The sequence below is a fragment of the Lemur catta genome, chromosome 11 (assembly GCF_020740605.2).
Source record: "Lemur catta isolate mLemCat1 chromosome 11, mLemCat1.pri, whole genome shotgun sequence".
Taxonomy (NCBI): domain Eukaryota; kingdom Metazoa; phylum Chordata; class Mammalia; order Primates; family Lemuridae; genus Lemur; species Lemur catta.
Genome location: NC_059138.1, coordinates 1028712 through 1045775, shown reverse-complemented (window position 1 = coordinate 1045775; position 17064 = coordinate 1028712). Strand labels below are relative to the sequence as shown.

General features: G+C 52.2%; 1 protein-coding gene across 3 annotated transcripts in view; it reads left to right on the top strand.

Annotated features, from left to right (window-relative positions):
* The window catches only part of UBE3C (ubiquitin protein ligase E3C), a 109752-nt gene extending 101942 nt beyond the window's left edge, over positions 1 to 7810 (top strand). For all 3 annotated transcript variants that reach the window (XM_045564793.1, XM_045564795.1, XM_045564797.1), the window contains one exon: positions 6066 to 7810. In XM_045564793.1, coding sequence (XP_045420749.1) covers positions 6066 to 6236 — 171 coding nt within the window. In that variant the 3' untranslated portion in view covers positions 6237 to 7810. The remainder of the gene's footprint in view (positions 1 to 6065) is intronic.
* The last annotated feature ends 9254 nt before the right edge of the window (positions 7811 to 17064 follow it).

Genomic DNA, 17064 nt, shown 5'->3' with positions numbered 1-17064 from the left:
GTAATAGGAGATACTCAGAAATTAAAAAGAATAAATTACTGATACAAACTACAACATGCATGAACATTGTAAACATTGTGCTAAGTAAAAGAAGCAAGTCAAAAGACTACGTATTGTGTAATTCCATTTATGTGAAATTTGCCTTTGTCTTTGAAAGTGGTTACATAGCGCTAGAGGTGGGAGTGGGAACTTCTCGGGAAAATGGAAATGTTCCAGAACTGGACTGTGGGGCTGGTGCACAACTCTATAGACTTACTAAAGCCATTGACTTGCACAATCAAGTATGTATATTTTATAGTATGTAAATTACACCTTGACTCAGCTTTTTAAAAAATTCACATTGATAGGTTAATACAGCATCCCAGTAAGTCCCCTCAGAACTGGAGCTATAACAAAACAGAGGTGGGAAAAGGTGTGGTGTAAGTGCAGTCAGTACATTTTAAATGGGTGGTAAGTCGATACTGTTGTATTTTGGGAGCGATGAATGATAAGGTCGTATAAATTTAAACCTATCAGTGAATATTATTATTCAATGATATTAGTAGAAATAAAATCATTTCTCTGTCTTCCAAAGTACTAGAGATTAAAATAATCATGCAAAACAGGACAAACAGAACCAACCATATTTATTAGATATAGAAAATAAAGATTAGCATTAAGAATCATAAAATAGGAAACATGGCCTGGTGCGGTGGCTCACACCTGTAATCCTAGCATTCTGGGAGGCCGAGGCTGGCAGATTGTTTGAGCGCAGGAGTTCGAGACCAGCCTGAGCAAGAGCAAGACCCCGTCTCTACTAAAAGTATAAAGAAATTATATGGACAGCTAAAAACATATATATAAAAAATTAAGCGGGCATGGTGGCCCATGCCTGTAGTCCCAGCTACTCAGGAGGCTGAGGCAGTAGGACTGCTTGAGCCCAGGAGTTTGAGGTTGCTGTGAGCTAGGCTGACGCCACGGCACTCTAGCCCTAGCAACAGAATAAGACTCTGTCTCAAAAAATAAATAAAATAAAATAGGAAACATAAAAACGAAAGAAGCCTGACCTATTACCACAATGAATATACTGAGGGTAAACTCGTCTATTAAAAGAGAAAGACTTTCAGGCAGGGTCAGAAAAACTCTACTGTCCACAAGCGACACACCTGAACAAAGCCATCCAGAAAGATTTAGTGATACTTCTGTCTTAGTGTATAATTCCTCCCCCCCAAAACAAATAGGTGGATCTACTTTATAATTTTAAGCATATCTTGTAACCAGTTATGAAAATTGGCCCCGAGCGTGTGTTGAAGAGCAGGTGACACCTGAAGGAGCGTGTCTTTGCTGTGTGACCTCGGGCTGACAGTGGCGTCTGGACTCTGGCTGTGTGAGGGCCGCAGGACCGGGAGGCACCCGGGGGAAATGGCTTGAGCAACGGAGCCAGTAAACGGTTTCTTGCCATTTAATGATATAAACAGTCATTAAATTAAGTAAATTTTTATTAAAATGTTAATACCATTAGGTAGTTTTATCAGTAACATTTGTTACGATAGACAAGGCTTCTAGTACTTCGTTTCAAAGCAATGCCAAGGCTAGCGGTGAGAAAGCACCTGGTTTCAAGGAAGGAAGTTTGCAGGCCCTGCTCCCGTCAGAGCAGAGGGGAAGATCCAGAATGCTGTCAGCTCCTGGCTGGTTAGTTGATGCCGGTCATGCTAGCAGCAGTGAAAACAAGGAGTTCTGCTGTGAGGAGTAGGTCGCAGACGTCATTCTGATAGCCGGCGACAGAGCCAGCAACGAGAAATGACCAGGTGTCCACGAGCCCTCGTGCCTTAGCAACACTGCCAGGCAGCGTCACGGCACCTGTGTCCTGTGGTTGGGGGAAAGGAGGTTGAGGGGCGTATGTGAACTTCTGAAATCCCTAATAGAGTAATAGTGAAAACGCTCTCATCCCTGATGACGGTCTCTGTGTAATCGCAGTTGACTTACTGTACTTTTTCGGAAGCCATGAGACAGTCTTCCTGATTTGGATGTCTTTTCAAGGATCTGACATGTATGATATGTGACATTTAATTATTAGAGTTTCCCATGATAAATGTTTTTGCGGTTGTCATTTGTTAGGCATGAAATTTGGAAAAATCATCTTACTATTTCGGCTTTCCCGTTAGCTGAGCATGCCTGGTGAGGGGCCACCGGGATCGGTTCCGACGTGGGACGGGGGGTCTCGCGGTGCAAGTGTGTGCAGAGCAGGCAGGACTTAGAAGGTGTGGAGCTTCTTAGTGCCAGATCATTGGAGAAGCATAACATCTGCTAAAGCTAATTAAAGTTTAATATGTTTAATAAATGTGATTGTTACAGACAAAAAAATCATTAAGGTGCTGTAGAAATTGTTAAGTTACCATCGGGACACATAATAAATTGATGGCTTTTCTCACTCTGAATTAATGCAAATTCCCGTTGTACTGTATTTAATTATGCACAAAATGGTGCCCTTGACTCAGACTTCAATGAAAAACTTCATTTTTTTACTTTTAAGACTCCAAGTAGGAAATTCAATTAGCATTAGGAAAGAAACACTAAAATGTGGCATTTAACTACAAAATATGTTTCAAGCTTCCCATTTACCAAGAAGCTTTGCCAGCCCTCACTGGCCCCTGTCTTCAGAAATCCTTTTCTGTTTCAAAAATGTGATGCTTCCATTTTAGTTTAGTCAAGCATTTGAGAAAATTACTGCCCTCGTGTACTCAGAATGCTGAATAATAAATGTAATAAATGTTCTTTCTGTTTCTCCATTGGTTCCTGTTCTAACATTTTTATGAGAGATTTAAAGCAGCATATAAACTGTAACTAGGAAAAAAAGTGGTTTTTAGCACGTTATGCCACATTTTTTTTTAATGAAGTTTATAGTTAAAGGTAGAGAGAATCTAGAGGTTGATAGAAGCAGCATATATAAGTCTCTTTGTAGCATCTTGTGGTCTCTGTGTTTTGTCTCCATCATAAAGATAATGGTGATTAAGTATATGAAAGGGAAAAAAATCTATATTCTTTCCCATTCTAACCGTTATTGTTCTTATGTTTCCTTCCTTTTATGACTATGTTTGTATCTGTATCTGAGTATGTTAATGTAGACATGCATAGTTTTTAAAAATAATTTTAGCTATATCCTGTGTTCAATTTTATAGGCTGTCTTTTTCAGTCAACATTGCATGAGGAACATTTTTTCCTTGTCTTAAATATTCTTTGAAATACTGTTAATAAATTTCATAACGTCCCATCATATGAATTCACCACATTTTACTTGCTGCTTTTTGCTAGTTGTTTACAGCTGTTTCTTTCTCAGGATGCTGTCAACGTCCTTGTGCAGGGATTGCTGTCTCTGCATCTCTGACGATCAGGGTGTGGTCCCCACACAGAGGTGCTGGCCCTCAGGGCAGGGACGTGTAAAACCTCCTGCTGGTGCTGCCTGTCCCTCCCAAAGAGTTATGCTCAGTGATGCCTGGGGGTGGCGGGGGTTACTCAAGAGGAAGTGTGACTTTCACAGTTGACCTTCGTGCCTGGTGTGAAGTGCGGTCTGCTAGTCGCAGCACCGCCAGGTTCTGCACTGGACCCACCGTTGCGCGCTCCGGGCCTCGTTCCCTACACGTACAGTGAGGAGTTGAACTAGGTAGATCTCTGAAATCCGTGCCAGATAGTAATCCACACCGGCTGGGCGAGCAAGCAGATTAAGGCCAATCCGCACTTCGTTTTTTTCCTGTTGGAAGGGAACACATAATCACACATAAATCACATCTCTTGTATCTCAAATTTGAGGCAAGTAGCTAATGATGTTTGCGTATAGGAGGAAAATACAGTCACTGGTTGTTTGTAACTATCAAAGGACTGACACATCCATAGATCTCGTGCGTAAGTCTGCATTTATCAATGCCTGACGTGTAGGAGTTTCAGCTGTGGATGTATTTGCACAGTCATGGACTTGCGTCCATCGTCCTTCATTAACTTCATTTTTCCTAGAAGCCGACCCAGGTCCCCGTCAACACACTGCACTGCACACGTGCAGGGACCACTGCCTGGCGTGTGAGGGAGGCGGCTCCTCACAGGGAAAGTCACAGGGGCAGGACAGTGTATATGATGTGCTAGCACTTTGTATTTTGAAAGATAGGGGAAGGGAGAACGTATTTTCCTGTCTGTGCTTTGAGTCAGTGTAAAGGTGATTAAGATGCTGGTACCGTTGGTTTCTCATGGGAAGAGGAAGAGGGCAGTGGGTACCTGCCATACAGGGATGAGAATGTTACGCCGTACCTTAAAAGATAGCCAGAATGTCATTATCACATCTAAAAAATAGCATCAATTCTGTAATGCCATCAGTGCTCAGATTTCCCCTGTGGTCTTTCTTAGGTTCAAGTACGAGGGGCTGCACTCCATGAGTTGTGCTTGGTTATGTGTGTCTTCTGTCCCTGTAGGTGTCCTGCCTCCCTGGGCTTGGCCTTGTCATTTAATTAATGTAAGAGCTGGGTTGCTTCTTTGTGTACCTTATCAATTGATAGTTAGGGGTCTCATCAGATTCTAAATTTGAATTTTTCTTCTTTGGCAACAAGCTTGCACAGATAACGTAACATACGTCTCATTTCCTCAGATCGGTGTGCAAGACCCGGCACCCGTGGGCCCCCCTCAGTGCTGGGCTTGGTCCACGTCGCTCTTGCACCCCTGGGTTTCAGCCGTCATTGGGCACCACAGCCTGCACCATTCTTTAAATGTGGTTATAAAACAGCCATGTTCCAATTATGTCATTTCATCATTTAGTAGCTGAAATTTTCTATAAAGGAAAACTTAATTTTTTCTTTAACCATTTGGTTACCCTGCGGAATAGTTTTTACAGGAAGGCTAGAATACATCTTGATTGTTTTTTATTTGCCAGTTTTCAGAATCCTGAGTGGATTAACTGGCATCTTCCAAAGGCAACCAATAAGTTTTTTTTCTACCTTTTTTTTTTTTTTAATTTTCTTTTCTCTTTGTTTTTCTTTTGACTTTTTTTTCTTGGAGTAAACTGGTACCAAAACCGGTAAGTTTTGTTTCCTTTATTATCATTGGGAAGCCGTGGGCTTTAGCGTGCGATGTGTTTCAGTCCATTGCAGTCGCGCGCTCTCATACTGTAATCGCCACACCTTTGGGCAGGGGTTGCCGTCAGTGTTCTCTTGAGAGTTTTAACCCAACCCAGGTGGTCTGGGTTTGCTTCCTGCAGGCTGGGACGACAGGACATTGGCACTTGATGGCACACGTCCTGGCCACATGGGCCTCAGAGGTTCCCAGGGAGCCCCGATTCCTGTCACTGAGAAAGGGGACGACCCAGGAAACTGCAGTCCCGAAATGGGCTCTGCTCGTTGCCGCCCGGCCCTCGTTGTTTCCGGGCCTTTTCAGTGGACGGAAAAAAGAGAAGAATTGATCACGAGTTTGAGCTAATGTTTTCTGTTCAAATTTAGGTTGATGTGGTTTTATTTCTTTGACTTTATATTAGGGTCTTCTTTTTACCAGAGGTAATCTTGATTCCTGTTAGCTCATTTGCTTGATCCAGTAAGTTGGAGGATCCTATAAATTGTAGTTTTATAACATTTAGTTGTATAATGGTTGTATGTAATACTTTGTGGGTTTAGAACAGCAATGCCAATAATTAATTATGACAGCATTTCTGAAAACAGTTTAAGATTCTTTTGTGATTCTAATACAGTTGAAATAGTTCCTGTATGACTAAGTCACCAATAGATTCGTTTATTTCATTTTGCTTTCAATGGCTAAAGATTGCTTTTTTCTCCCATTTTAATTAGATTTGTTTTATTTTTTTGTTGGTTCACATACATAGTTCCTAAGTGAAATCTAGAAAATGAGGTTCATTAGAAGTGAACGCACAATATTTGATGTCATTTAGAGCTAAGTTGTCGGTGTAATTTTTTAGAAAGCAAATGTGGTTTTGGGGAAATGACTCGCAGCAGTCACTTTTTACTGATCAAAGCAAGCACAGTGCGTGTGCTTTTTACAATTCTCATAAACGGTGTTTGTCAAAGCCGCTTCCTGTGCGTGCCCGGGCTGTTTTCCAGGAGCTGTACCCCGCGTTCTGCATCCACAACGGCGGCTCCGACCTCGAGCGGCTCCCCACGGCCAGCACCTGCATGAACCTGCTGAAGCTGCCCGAGTTCTACGACGAGACCCTTCTGCGAAGTAAACTTCTGTACGCCATCGAGTGTGCTGCTGGCTTTGAGCTGAGCTGAGCTCACGCTGACGCGGGATCCGACCCTCTGCAGAGAAGCCGTGCGGCCTCTGCCAGCGGCACCTGCCCAGGCCACGAGGGCGCACGGCCGCCCGCGGCTCTCCCGGGCCCCCCCTTCTGGCATTCCTCCCTCCCTCCATCCTTTCAGTGATTTTTATTATGATGTGGTCACTTATTTAGATGGACATTGCTTCTCCAATAACTTAAAATAATAAATGTTATGTGCCATGTGGCTAATTTAGTAATTTTGCCAAGAAGAGCACAGTTTTTAGACTAGTGGCAACTCAGTGAAATAACCAAAGATGAAGCTTTGGCTTTGCGATGGGGTCGGGGCCGCAGCTGCTGCAGGTCGGCCTGGGCCGCGGGCGGCAGAGACAGGGTCGGGGCTGAGAGGCAGACGCCGGGGCCTCTGCTGCTCGCGGGGTGGATTGTTTACAAGCCTGATTGTGAAAACTGAAGGCATTTCTTTTTTCTGCTGCCTTTTCCCAAAGTGGTTAGGTCTGGAAAGTAGCTGGCGATGGTGATTTTCATCTGTGCTTTCTAAGCCACTTCCCCGCCCTGAGGCCAGCAGTGATTACCCCCAGTGCCCCCCGGACCTGCGTCACGAGGGCTTGGGGTCACTGTCTGTGGGCGTGAGGGGCTTCACTCACTGTCTGTTTCTTTCTCAGCTTTGTGCCTGGAGAGCATTCGGGGGAGGTAGAGGAGGAGGGTCAGCCCCCCTCCGACCACGTCCGTGTCTCCCACAGTGCCCGGTGACTTGTGGGAGGACAGACACTGTGGTGTCTATTAAAGTCGTTTGAACCAAAGTGGCGGCTGCATCTTTGTCCCAGTGCCTGCCGGGCCGGGCCTCTCCATCACACTCTCCCTCCTCGCCCTGGCTGCACCGCGGCCCTCCTGGAGATCCCGGGGCGGCTCGCCGCGCTCACCGTCCTCTGCTCTTGGTGCTGCTTTGACACAAAGACGGGACAGTCCCTGGTTCGTGTCGGGGAGGAGGAGCCTGGGGCGATTCTTGTAATGAGGCACTTTATCAAGACCTGACTTGTTGCTGGGTGATTTTAGTCTCCAAAAACAGAAAACGTTTCAGAGCCTCAGCCGCGGGAGCAGGGCTGTGCTGATGCTGCGGGGTCGGAACCTCACTGTCTCTCCCGTCTCGTGTTTCGCGGTCACGGGGGCTCTGGGGCTGCCGCAGTCGACCGGCCGTCATTAGCAATACACTTTAAATGTGGGGAACTGAATGACACTTGTAAGACAATGACCATTATCAAAATGAAATGTATAATTTCTGAATTTGAATAACAAGTGTTTAAATGCTATTTGTAGTCTTGATATACAGAAATAAAACAATTAGGGTTTGTCTTGGGCTTTATTTTTATTATAGGTTGTTTTATGTTGAATGTTCTATATCTTCTTAGTTTGTATATTTTATTATCAATATTTTGGAAATGGAATATCTGGAACTGAAAAGAAATTGGTAGTTACACTTATGTGTGGTTTTCCTGCAACTATTCTGAGCTTATTTATTTATTTGGATGTTATAATGGCTAAATATTTGCATTAAATGTTTTTTTTCCCCAAGATTGTGTTGGAGTCCTACCCCAGATCACTGTGGTCAGTTACATCCTGCTCTAGAAAAACCGCAGCTTCCGAGTAGGACCTCGCTGTACCGCAGGTGTGATGGCTTCAGTGGACATAGCACAGTGAGGTAGCCGGTGTGAGTTCAGAGGCCAGTTCCCTGTCGTCTGAGCTGGACGGAGCTGCCGTGTCCTGCAGGCGGCCTCAGCCCCAGCGCGCAGTGTCTGTGACACCGGGGAGGCACGGTCCTTGTCACAGGTGGTGTCCCGGGCCTCTCCTCGGGTTTGGCATTGAGAAAAATTCCTAAGGGAAGATTCTTTCTTCTTTGTTTTGTTTACCCTTTTCTCTGTTTTCTCCTACTTTTTCTTACTTCTGGTAATTTTGTGCTCAAAGCTGAAGGTTGAGGTTGAGGTTGGGGGCAGTTACTACGGATACGTCTCACCTGCTGTTGTCTCAGGTGATCGCTTTGCGTCCTGAGCTCACTGAGGCAGCGCTGTCAGCCTACAAGGTCCACGCTGCGGCGTGCGCTTCGGCGAGGCATTTGGAGCCAAGCGGTGCAGTCCTTGCCCGGCACCGAGCCTGCGGCCCGCCTGCCTCAATCCGTGCTGGGAACGGGGACCTCCAGCTGTGGGACGGTGGGCACAGCAAGGGGCGTGGCAGGGTTGATCACTCCTTGTGGAATCTTCCCAAGGGTGCCAGAGGTGCCGTGGACCGGAGGCTCTTCCGAGTCCACCTGTTTCCGGTCGGAACGCGCTGCAGCCAGCACGGGTGCCGGGTGACGCCGCCTCCCGAGTGGGGCACAGGGAGGTTCCCCAGGACGTCGTCTCAATGGCAGACACCCGGACTCCCCGGACGGGGCGAGTTGCTGAGCTCCGTGCTTTGGCGCACTGGGGTCAGCTCAGGGCTTATCCTGGTGTTCGGGTGTTAGCCGGAGTTCGTGACCTAAAGAGACTGGTGACCAGCAGGTCCGGGTGGGAAAATGCACTGATGGCACAAGGGGCTCTGCGTCCAGAAACTTCTGAGTTCTTAAGTCCACGTACTTTGTGCCTCGGCTTATCCAGCAGTAAAACAGAAATGGTCTGGATACTTCGCCTTCACAGGCGTGTTCTCGAGATGCGGCGAGAATTGCAGATAGACTTTAACACCGTATAAACACAACAATCCTATTTCGTCTCCTTTCGTGGTTGGTGTCACAGGTTGTGAATGTCACACTGCAGAGCTGCCCCAGTAACCTGCAAGGTCGCAGTCGTTCGGACCAGGGCCTTGACAGTAAGTCTTGCGCTAAGATAATAAGCCTTGCATAAAGGCAACATCACTACTTTTTCCTCTGCAATGGAGGCAGAAAACGGTAAACCGTAAACGCTCTTCTCTCTCTTTGTGGGTTTTTCTCCCCTCCGTGTTTGTGTTGAAGGGTGCCCTGCGCTCGGTCGCGGGGATGGGCTGTTGCACCGTGCACGCCTCAGCCCTGCGCACACCTGCGGGAAGCAAGGTTGCAAAGGGCAACTTCCCATGTCCTAACTGCTTTGTTGGGCGAGTTGTCATAGATACGTGTCACCCTGGGTAGAGTGCAGTTGCGTCATCACAGCTCACAGCAGCCTCAAACACCTGGGCTCAAGGATCCTCCTGCTTCCCAAGTAGCTGGGACTACAGGCACACGCCACGATGGCCGGCAGATTTTTCTAGTTTCAGTAGAGGTGGGGTCTCGCTCTTGCTCAGGCTGGTCTTGAACTCCTGAGCTCTGGCAGTCCTGCCTTGGCCTCCCAGAGTGCTAGACTACAGGTGTGAGCCACCGTGCCCAACCTGCCTTTTGTTTTTATTCTGGATGGAGCAGAAAGAAACTCCGACGTACCTGCCTGTGTAGGCAGCAGCTGCTGCGACCCCCTGAGGACCTCCACTTCTGCTTTGCCCGCTCTGGAGGGTCGGGGTGGCCGAGGCAGGTGGTGGGAGCTCTTGTCCAAACCTCAGGACCAGCGTACAGCGGCGCGATCTCGGCTCGCTACGTTGGGAATGGAAAGAAAGCCCTTCAGAAATGACAGTGCGAGTTACCGGCCGTTGCAGTTACAAGCTGCTGCTGCTGCTGTTCTCTGGCGTTGTCCAAATACCGAGTCACCCGAAGAATTGCACTGGCGGGAACGTCTCTGAGACTTAACAATGCGAGGTCTCGCGTCTCCTTGGACTGCCGGGTTGCAGACGGGAGGCCATCTCCAGGAAGGGAGCGTCACACCCTCAAAGCTCAGGGCAGGCATGGGCTGACGAGCATCCCTGCCTGGGTGCGGCCGAAAGTTTGGGGTGGTGCAGTGGATGGGTGCCGTGTGGTGGTCTTCACTGCCTGCAGCTGCCATAGCAAATCGCCACAGGCTGAGGGTGTGGAACACGGGCAGCGTTTACCCTCTGGGGAGTGCTGGGGGCAGAAGTCTGCAGTCAGGGTGTCCGAGGGCCACACTCCCCCTGGGGACTCTTGGGAAGGATCCTTTGTCTCCTCAGCGTCAGGTGGCTGCTGGCATCCCTTGGTTTATGGCAGCCTCACTCCAGCCTCCGCCTCCCTGGTCACATTGCCACCGCCTCTGCGTCTCGTCCTCTGCGTGCTTCAGGCACCTCCCGGGTCACCCAGGATGACCTCGTCTCTAGATCCCCAGTGACTGCCGCAGGGACCCCGTTTCCAAATCGGGCCACATTCGTAGCTTCTGGGGGTCAGGATGTGGACCCATCTCTTTGGGGGCCACCACGTTTGTTATTTTAAGAAGCGGCTTACCATGCCGTCCGAAACGCAGCTGGGGTGGTCACCTTGTATTTGCCTGCATTTGCAGTGAAGTTTCTCCATCCTCTGTCCCTTGTCCAGTGCCAAAGTAGTCCTTGACCCTAAGTCCATGCCACTTCTCTGGGCAGGACCTTCCAGTGCCCCCGAGTCCAGGAGAGCTGAGGCCCTATGTGATGCCGGCCTTGACCCCACCCACGCCACGCCCCGGGGCCTTTGCACGTGCTGTCTGCATGGGCGCTCTGGGCTGGCTTCCTCGTGTTCTTCAGGCAGGCCTTTGCTCAGTGTCCCCACACCCTGCTGCAGCCTCTCCGTCCCCAGCATGTGCATCTGTCTCTGTGGCACTGACTTCAGGCTGATTCGGGATGCATCTCGGTCATGTATTACCTTCTTTCTCCCCACTCCACTGGAGTGTGACTTTCATGAGGACAGACGTTTGTTTAGTAAATTGCTGTTGACCAAGCACCTAGAGTAATGCCTAGCACAATGTAGGTGTTCAATAAGTACTTGTTAAGTGAATGGATTTGCTCTGTAAAGGTTTTGCTAATAACCAGGATAAATTTTAAGTTAACACCAAGTTTCAGGTTCTCGGTCAGGTCACTGGGCCCAGATACTCTGCGGGGAGCGAGGAAGGAAGAGTGGGGTGCCCAGAGCAGGTTGCCAGGGCGCTGCCGCCCGGGGCTGTCTCAGTTGCTTGGTAACCACGTCCTGGACAGGGAACAGGCTCCACCTAGTGGTCAGGAGTGAGCGTCCGCATCCCGACAGGTGACATTCGGGAAAGCCGTCCCCTACAGACTGCACCCTCTGCAGCTCCACCTGGGAGCCCATGGCTTGTGCAGGGATTTCCGTCTGTTCACGGGGTCAACAGCGTTATCCTGCTGTGCCTCTTTCGAACGTGGCTATGAAAGTGATAGGAATATAAAGCAATCCTTTTAATGGAAGTTTTAAAGTGTGAAGTGCGTTGCCTTAGATTCTCTAGTTGCACACAGTTGCTGTGTGAACCAGCAGTTCCACTCCCGGGTTTATACCAAAGAGAACTAAAAACCTGTGTCCACACAAACACTGGCAGGCAGATGTTCATAGCAGCAGCATTCAGAGGAGCCAAATGCTGGAAAACAATGTCCACCCACTGATGAATGAACAAACAAAACGTGGGCCGGGTGCGGTGGCTCATGCCTGTGATCCCAGCACTCCGGGGGCCAAGGTGGGAGGATTGTTGAGGTCAGGAATTCGGGACCAGCCTGAGCAAGAATGAGACCCTGTCTCTACTAAAAATAGAAAAATTAGCCAGGTGTAGTGGCTTGCACCTGTAGTCCCAGCTACTCGGGAGGCTTGAGCCCAGGAGTTTGAGGTTGCTGTGAGCTACGATGATGCCACTGCACTCTAGCCCGGGCAACAGCAAGACTCTGTCTCCAAAAAAAAAAAAAAAACCACGTATATATACACACACACATAGCCAGTGAACACAAGAGATTCTTGATATTATTTGTGATCAGGGAAATGCAAATCAAGATTATGAAGTACCAGGCTGGGCGCGGTGGCTCACGCCTGTAATCCTAGCCCTCTGGGAGGCCGAGGCGGGTGGATCGCTCGAGGTCAGGAGTTCGAGACCAGCCTGAGCGAGACCCCCATCTCTACTAAAAATAGAAATAAATTATCTGGACAACTAAAAATATATATAGAAAAAAATCAGCCGGGCATGGTGGTGCATGCCTGTAGTCCCAGCTACTCGGGAGGCTGAGGCAGGAGGATCGCTTAAGCCCAGGAGTTTGAGGTTGCTGTGAGCTAGGCTGACGCCACGGCACTCACTCTAGCCTGGGCAACAAAGTGAGACTCTGTCTCAAAAGAAAAATAAAAAGTATGAAATACCCAAAAAAATGAAATTTATAAAAGTATTATGAAATATTATGTGACTCCCATTCAATTAACAAAAATTGTCAAATCTGACTAATAACGAGGATGGGGAGCCTCGGGATCCCGCGCGTTTGGAGTGGGCGCGTAAACTGGCAGGACCACTGTGCCCCTACCCCGCAGCTCACAGCTCCGAAGTGTGACCCAAGGGAAGCGCTGGCACGGGGACACCGGGAAACGCACGTGATTCCTGGCAATACCGTTCACAAGACAGAGACCTGGCAGCAACCCAGGCGCCCAGCACAGCTGCCGACACAGAAGCCCCACTACGCAGAGGAACCTCAGTCACATCAAGTGACCAAGTCTCAAAAGGCTGACGCAATGCCCTTATAAAGCTAAAAACAGCTGACATTAAAAACCATAATTTTGGGGGGTTCACGAAGGTGCAACTGGGCTTGTCGGTGAGATGAAGGGTGAGGTGGGGGGCACGGCCTTGCGTGGGGGTCCGGGGCGGGCAGGGGCCAGGCTCCAGGGCAGTCCCCAGGAGAAGCGGGGACGAGGCGTGTGGTTAACCCAAGACTGTGCCGATCTCATTCTGTGCCCAGAGAAGGCAGACCGGGGCGGAGAGCAAGGCCACAGCCCCGTCGTCCTCGCTGGTTCTGGGGCACCCGGGGGAGGCCCCTCTAGGGCCGGGCGCAGCGCCTGGTTCACAGCAAAGGCTGGAGCTGGAGATTCTGACAAACACGTGAGGAAAGGGATTTGTCTAATCTTTGGACAGGTCTGTTTCCTTTTTACTCGTTTCTACTGAGCCTTCCAGCTCAGTCTTGCTCCTCCTGCAGCCGCAGCCCAGGGGCCCCTGCCTTGGGGCTGGGGGTCCACCTGCAGGGGTGGCCTCCGCCCTGCTGCCCGCACCCCCCCCTCCCTACCTGCTCCGGGGCCTGGGACCCCTGAGGGGCCGTGCGGCCTCTTCTGTCCTGCAGCAGATGCAGGGCAGACCACGTGTGGCCGGTACATCTGGGACAGGCCCTGCCTGCAGGGGGACAGGCAGACGGACCCTGGTGAGGACACGCAGCCTCCTTACCCGCTGCATCCTGGGCGTGTGGCCTGCAGTCTGGGCAGCCCGGGGAGGTTTATGCTGTGTGCTCCCCGCAGGGTCCCACGATGCGAGACGCCCAGGTAAGGGGTGAACACACAGCCCAGGTCTGGGGGACAAGGGTGAGGCCTGGACCCCCCCCAGCGGCCCTACCCCCCGCGCCCTGGGACACCCCCCCATCCTCTGAGAATGAAGGCCCATCCACGTCGGGACCACCGTTCAGGACAGACAGACCCTGACCCGTCTTCGGCATCAGGACATTTCTGAGAGTGGCAGGTCAGACACCCCGGAAGGACAGCCGTCCCAGGGGGTGACAACAGTCTACTCAGAATGTGCTCGTCCCCCCAGTGCAGTGAGCAGTCACTGCTGCCCACTCAGGGAGACGGGGGTGTCCACTGGAGACAAGTGTTTGGGGTCGCACTTGGGGGCAGGCCGGGTGGGCGCCGCGGTAGGCAGTGCGCGAGGCCGGCAGGCAGGCGGAGTGCGATTGCGCGAGGGCGGGCGAGTGGCCCCTGCAGCCTGGACCAGACCCACCTGGACGGGGGCTCCGCCCCTCTAGAAGTGAAGGTCGATTTACGGAAGGCTGAGCAGACACCCAGCACCCAGCCTGAGGAGCCAGGCTGGGCTGGCGGCTGCCGCTTGTCCCATCTGTCCCCAGCCCTGGGCAGGCGGAGGGGCCAGGGTCCCCAGCTGGGGAGACAGGGTCCCTGTGAGGGTGGGAGGCTGTTTCCTGGTGGAGCTGTGTTCGGGTCCCCGTGTAGTTTTCATGGCTGCTGTGAGAAATGACCACAAACTGGGTGGCTCAAACCCACAGGAATGTGTCCTGTTCCCGTCCTGGAAGTTAGCGTCAGTGTCACCGGCCCTGCGGGGACCTTCCTCGCTGGCCCAGCCTCAGCTTCTCTCCTGAGACAGTGGCGATGGTGTCAGGCCCTCCGGGACCCTGAACCCCAAACACCTGGCCAGCCAAGGTCACAGCCGCAGGTGCCGGGGTCAGGCCCACACACCCCTTAAATCATCCTGTTATCACTTGCTACGCTGCGTCGTTAATGGTTTTAATTTTTTAAATCTTTTTATTTTACACCACTTGCCCTCTCTGGGCCTCAGTTTCCCGGTTAAAAAGTGGAACTTTGGACAAACGGGTCAAAGGCTCTTCCCAAGCGAACCCCTCTGGTGAGGCCGGCTGTGCCCCCCCCTCCTGCGGGGACACAGTTGTTCCTGCTGCCGCTTCTGTTGGACCCGTGCCCTGCGTGCGTGTTGTGTGCCTTAGACCCGTTCCCTGCGTGCGTGTTGTGTGCCTTAGACCCGTGCCCTGCGTGCGTGTTGTGTGCCTTAGACCCGTGCCCTGCGTGCGTGTTGTGTGCCTTAGACCCGTGCCCTGCGTGCGTGTTGTGTGCCTTAGACCCGTGCCCTGCGTGCGTGTTGTGTGCGTTAGACCCGTGCCCTGCGTGCGTGTTGTGTGCCTTAGACCCGTGTTCTGCGTGCGTGTTGTGTGCCTTAGACCCGTGCTCTGCATGCGTGTTGTGTGCGTGGCGAAGGGTTCTCAAACCTCTCCGCGCCTTCGCCAGCTGCCCCGTGGCACAGGGACGCGCAGGTGCCTGGCGAGGCCTGAGTCCCACACCAGCAGGGGGGGCGCTGCGTGTGTGCATAGCCCCCGCGTCGGGGAAGTGCTGACCCTACAACCTCTCCTTCCATCCGAAACTCTGACCCAGCCGGAGCCCAGAGACGGCCCAGAGCTTCCCACCCCGTGTCGGGGGACGCCCCGCACTCGGCTCTGCAACCCCGAGGCTGCTCTCCTCCTGGGGGCACGCGGCGCTCACGCCCTTCCAGGGCCAAAGACCGCGGACCCCACAGACGGCGACAGCATGCACCGGCTGTTTCCATCCGCCACTTGTGTCTGTGCCTTAATCACCGCGGTGGCCGGTCCATTTCCGATTTGTCCATTTGTGCGATAAGTATTTACTGAGAGCGAATCCTGCGCCGCCCCGAGCGGAGCCCGGACCTGGGGACAGCGTGGCGTGGGCTTCATTCCGAGAGCACTGGGGAGCCACAGAGGGCTCAAGGGAGGGTGAGGCTTCCCAGGACCAGATTTGCATGTCCAGCAGCGGGCTGGGAGAGACCAGAGAGGAGAGGCCAGGCCGGAGGGGAGCACAGCCAGGGCGGTGGCCAGCCAGGGCTGCGCTCCGCGTGTCCGGGGCTGACTCAGGGAGCCTCCCGACAGCCCGGGACTCGGGCCGCCCAGCCCAGCTCCGGCAGACGGGCAATCCAGGGCAGCGAGCGCTGAGTCGCTGGCCCCGGGCGCCCACTGCTCCCAGGGGAATTCAAAACGCCCCAGAAATGAGAGCTACGCAGCACCAGCCCCGCACGGGCGGCCGGCTCAGCACAGCCAGTCCAGCCACGGCGCCTCCCGACTCACGGCCCCGCCCGGGCCCCCGCCCAGCTCGGGGACTCGGGAACCGAAAGGACATTCCCAGCCTGGCGGCCGTGCTGGGGGCAGAGGGGGCAGCTCTAAGGCCCCAGAGACGTCCCCGCGCGGAGAGTGCCCGCGCCGAGTCCTCTTGTTAGAGGGAGGGTCCCAGGGCCTTGGGCACCCACAGCGCAGTGTGTACGTGGGTGCTGTGGGTGCTGTGGGTGCTGTGTGTACTGTGTGCACAGTGTGTGCTGTGTGTACTGTGTGTACTGCGTGTGCTGTGTGTACTGTGTGTGCTGGGTGCTGTGGGTGCTGTGTGTACTGTGTGCACAGTGTGTGCTGTGTGTACTGTGTGTACTCCGTGTGCTGTGTGTGCTGCGTGTGCTGTGTGTACTGTGTGTGCTGTGTACTGTGTGTACTGTGGGTGCTGTGTGTACTGTGTATGCTGTGTGTGCTGTGTGTACTGTGGGTGCTGTGGGTGCTGTGGGTGCTGTATACTGTGTGTGCTGTGTGTACTGCCTGTGCTGTGTGTGCTGCCTGTGCTGTGTGTGCTGCGTGTGCTGTGTGTGCTGTGTGCTGCGTGTACTGTGTGTGCTGTGTGCTGTGTGTACTGCGTGTACTGCATGTGCTGTGTGCTGCGTGTACTGTGTGTGCTGCGTGTGCTGTGTGTACTGTGTGTACTGCATGTGCTGTGTGCTGCGGGTGCTGTGTGTACTGCGTGTACTGCGTGTGCTGTGTGTACTGCCTGTGCTGCGTGTGCTGTGTGTGCTGCGTGTGCTGTGTGTACTGCCTGTGCTGTGTGTGCTGCATGTGCTGTGTGTACTGCGTGTGCTGTGTGTACTGTGTGTGCTGCGTGTGCTGTGGACACCGGAGCGGGCAGCGGGGGGCACAGAGTGAGGGGCGGGACGGCACCCACGGCACCCAGAGAACGCGGCATAAAGGATGGAGGGTCCTCGTGACTGAGTCCCCATCCCCTGCCCCTCCCCGCCCGTCTCCCCTGAACCCGGAACTCTCAGACACGTGACCACTCGGCAGTCGCAGGCAGGCGGGACTGCAGAACACGTCTGATCTCTCAGGGAACTTAAGACGGAGTCTCAGTGATTCACATTTTCGAGACCGTGGCCCATGCTGCCTGCGCCGCAGTCTGTGCC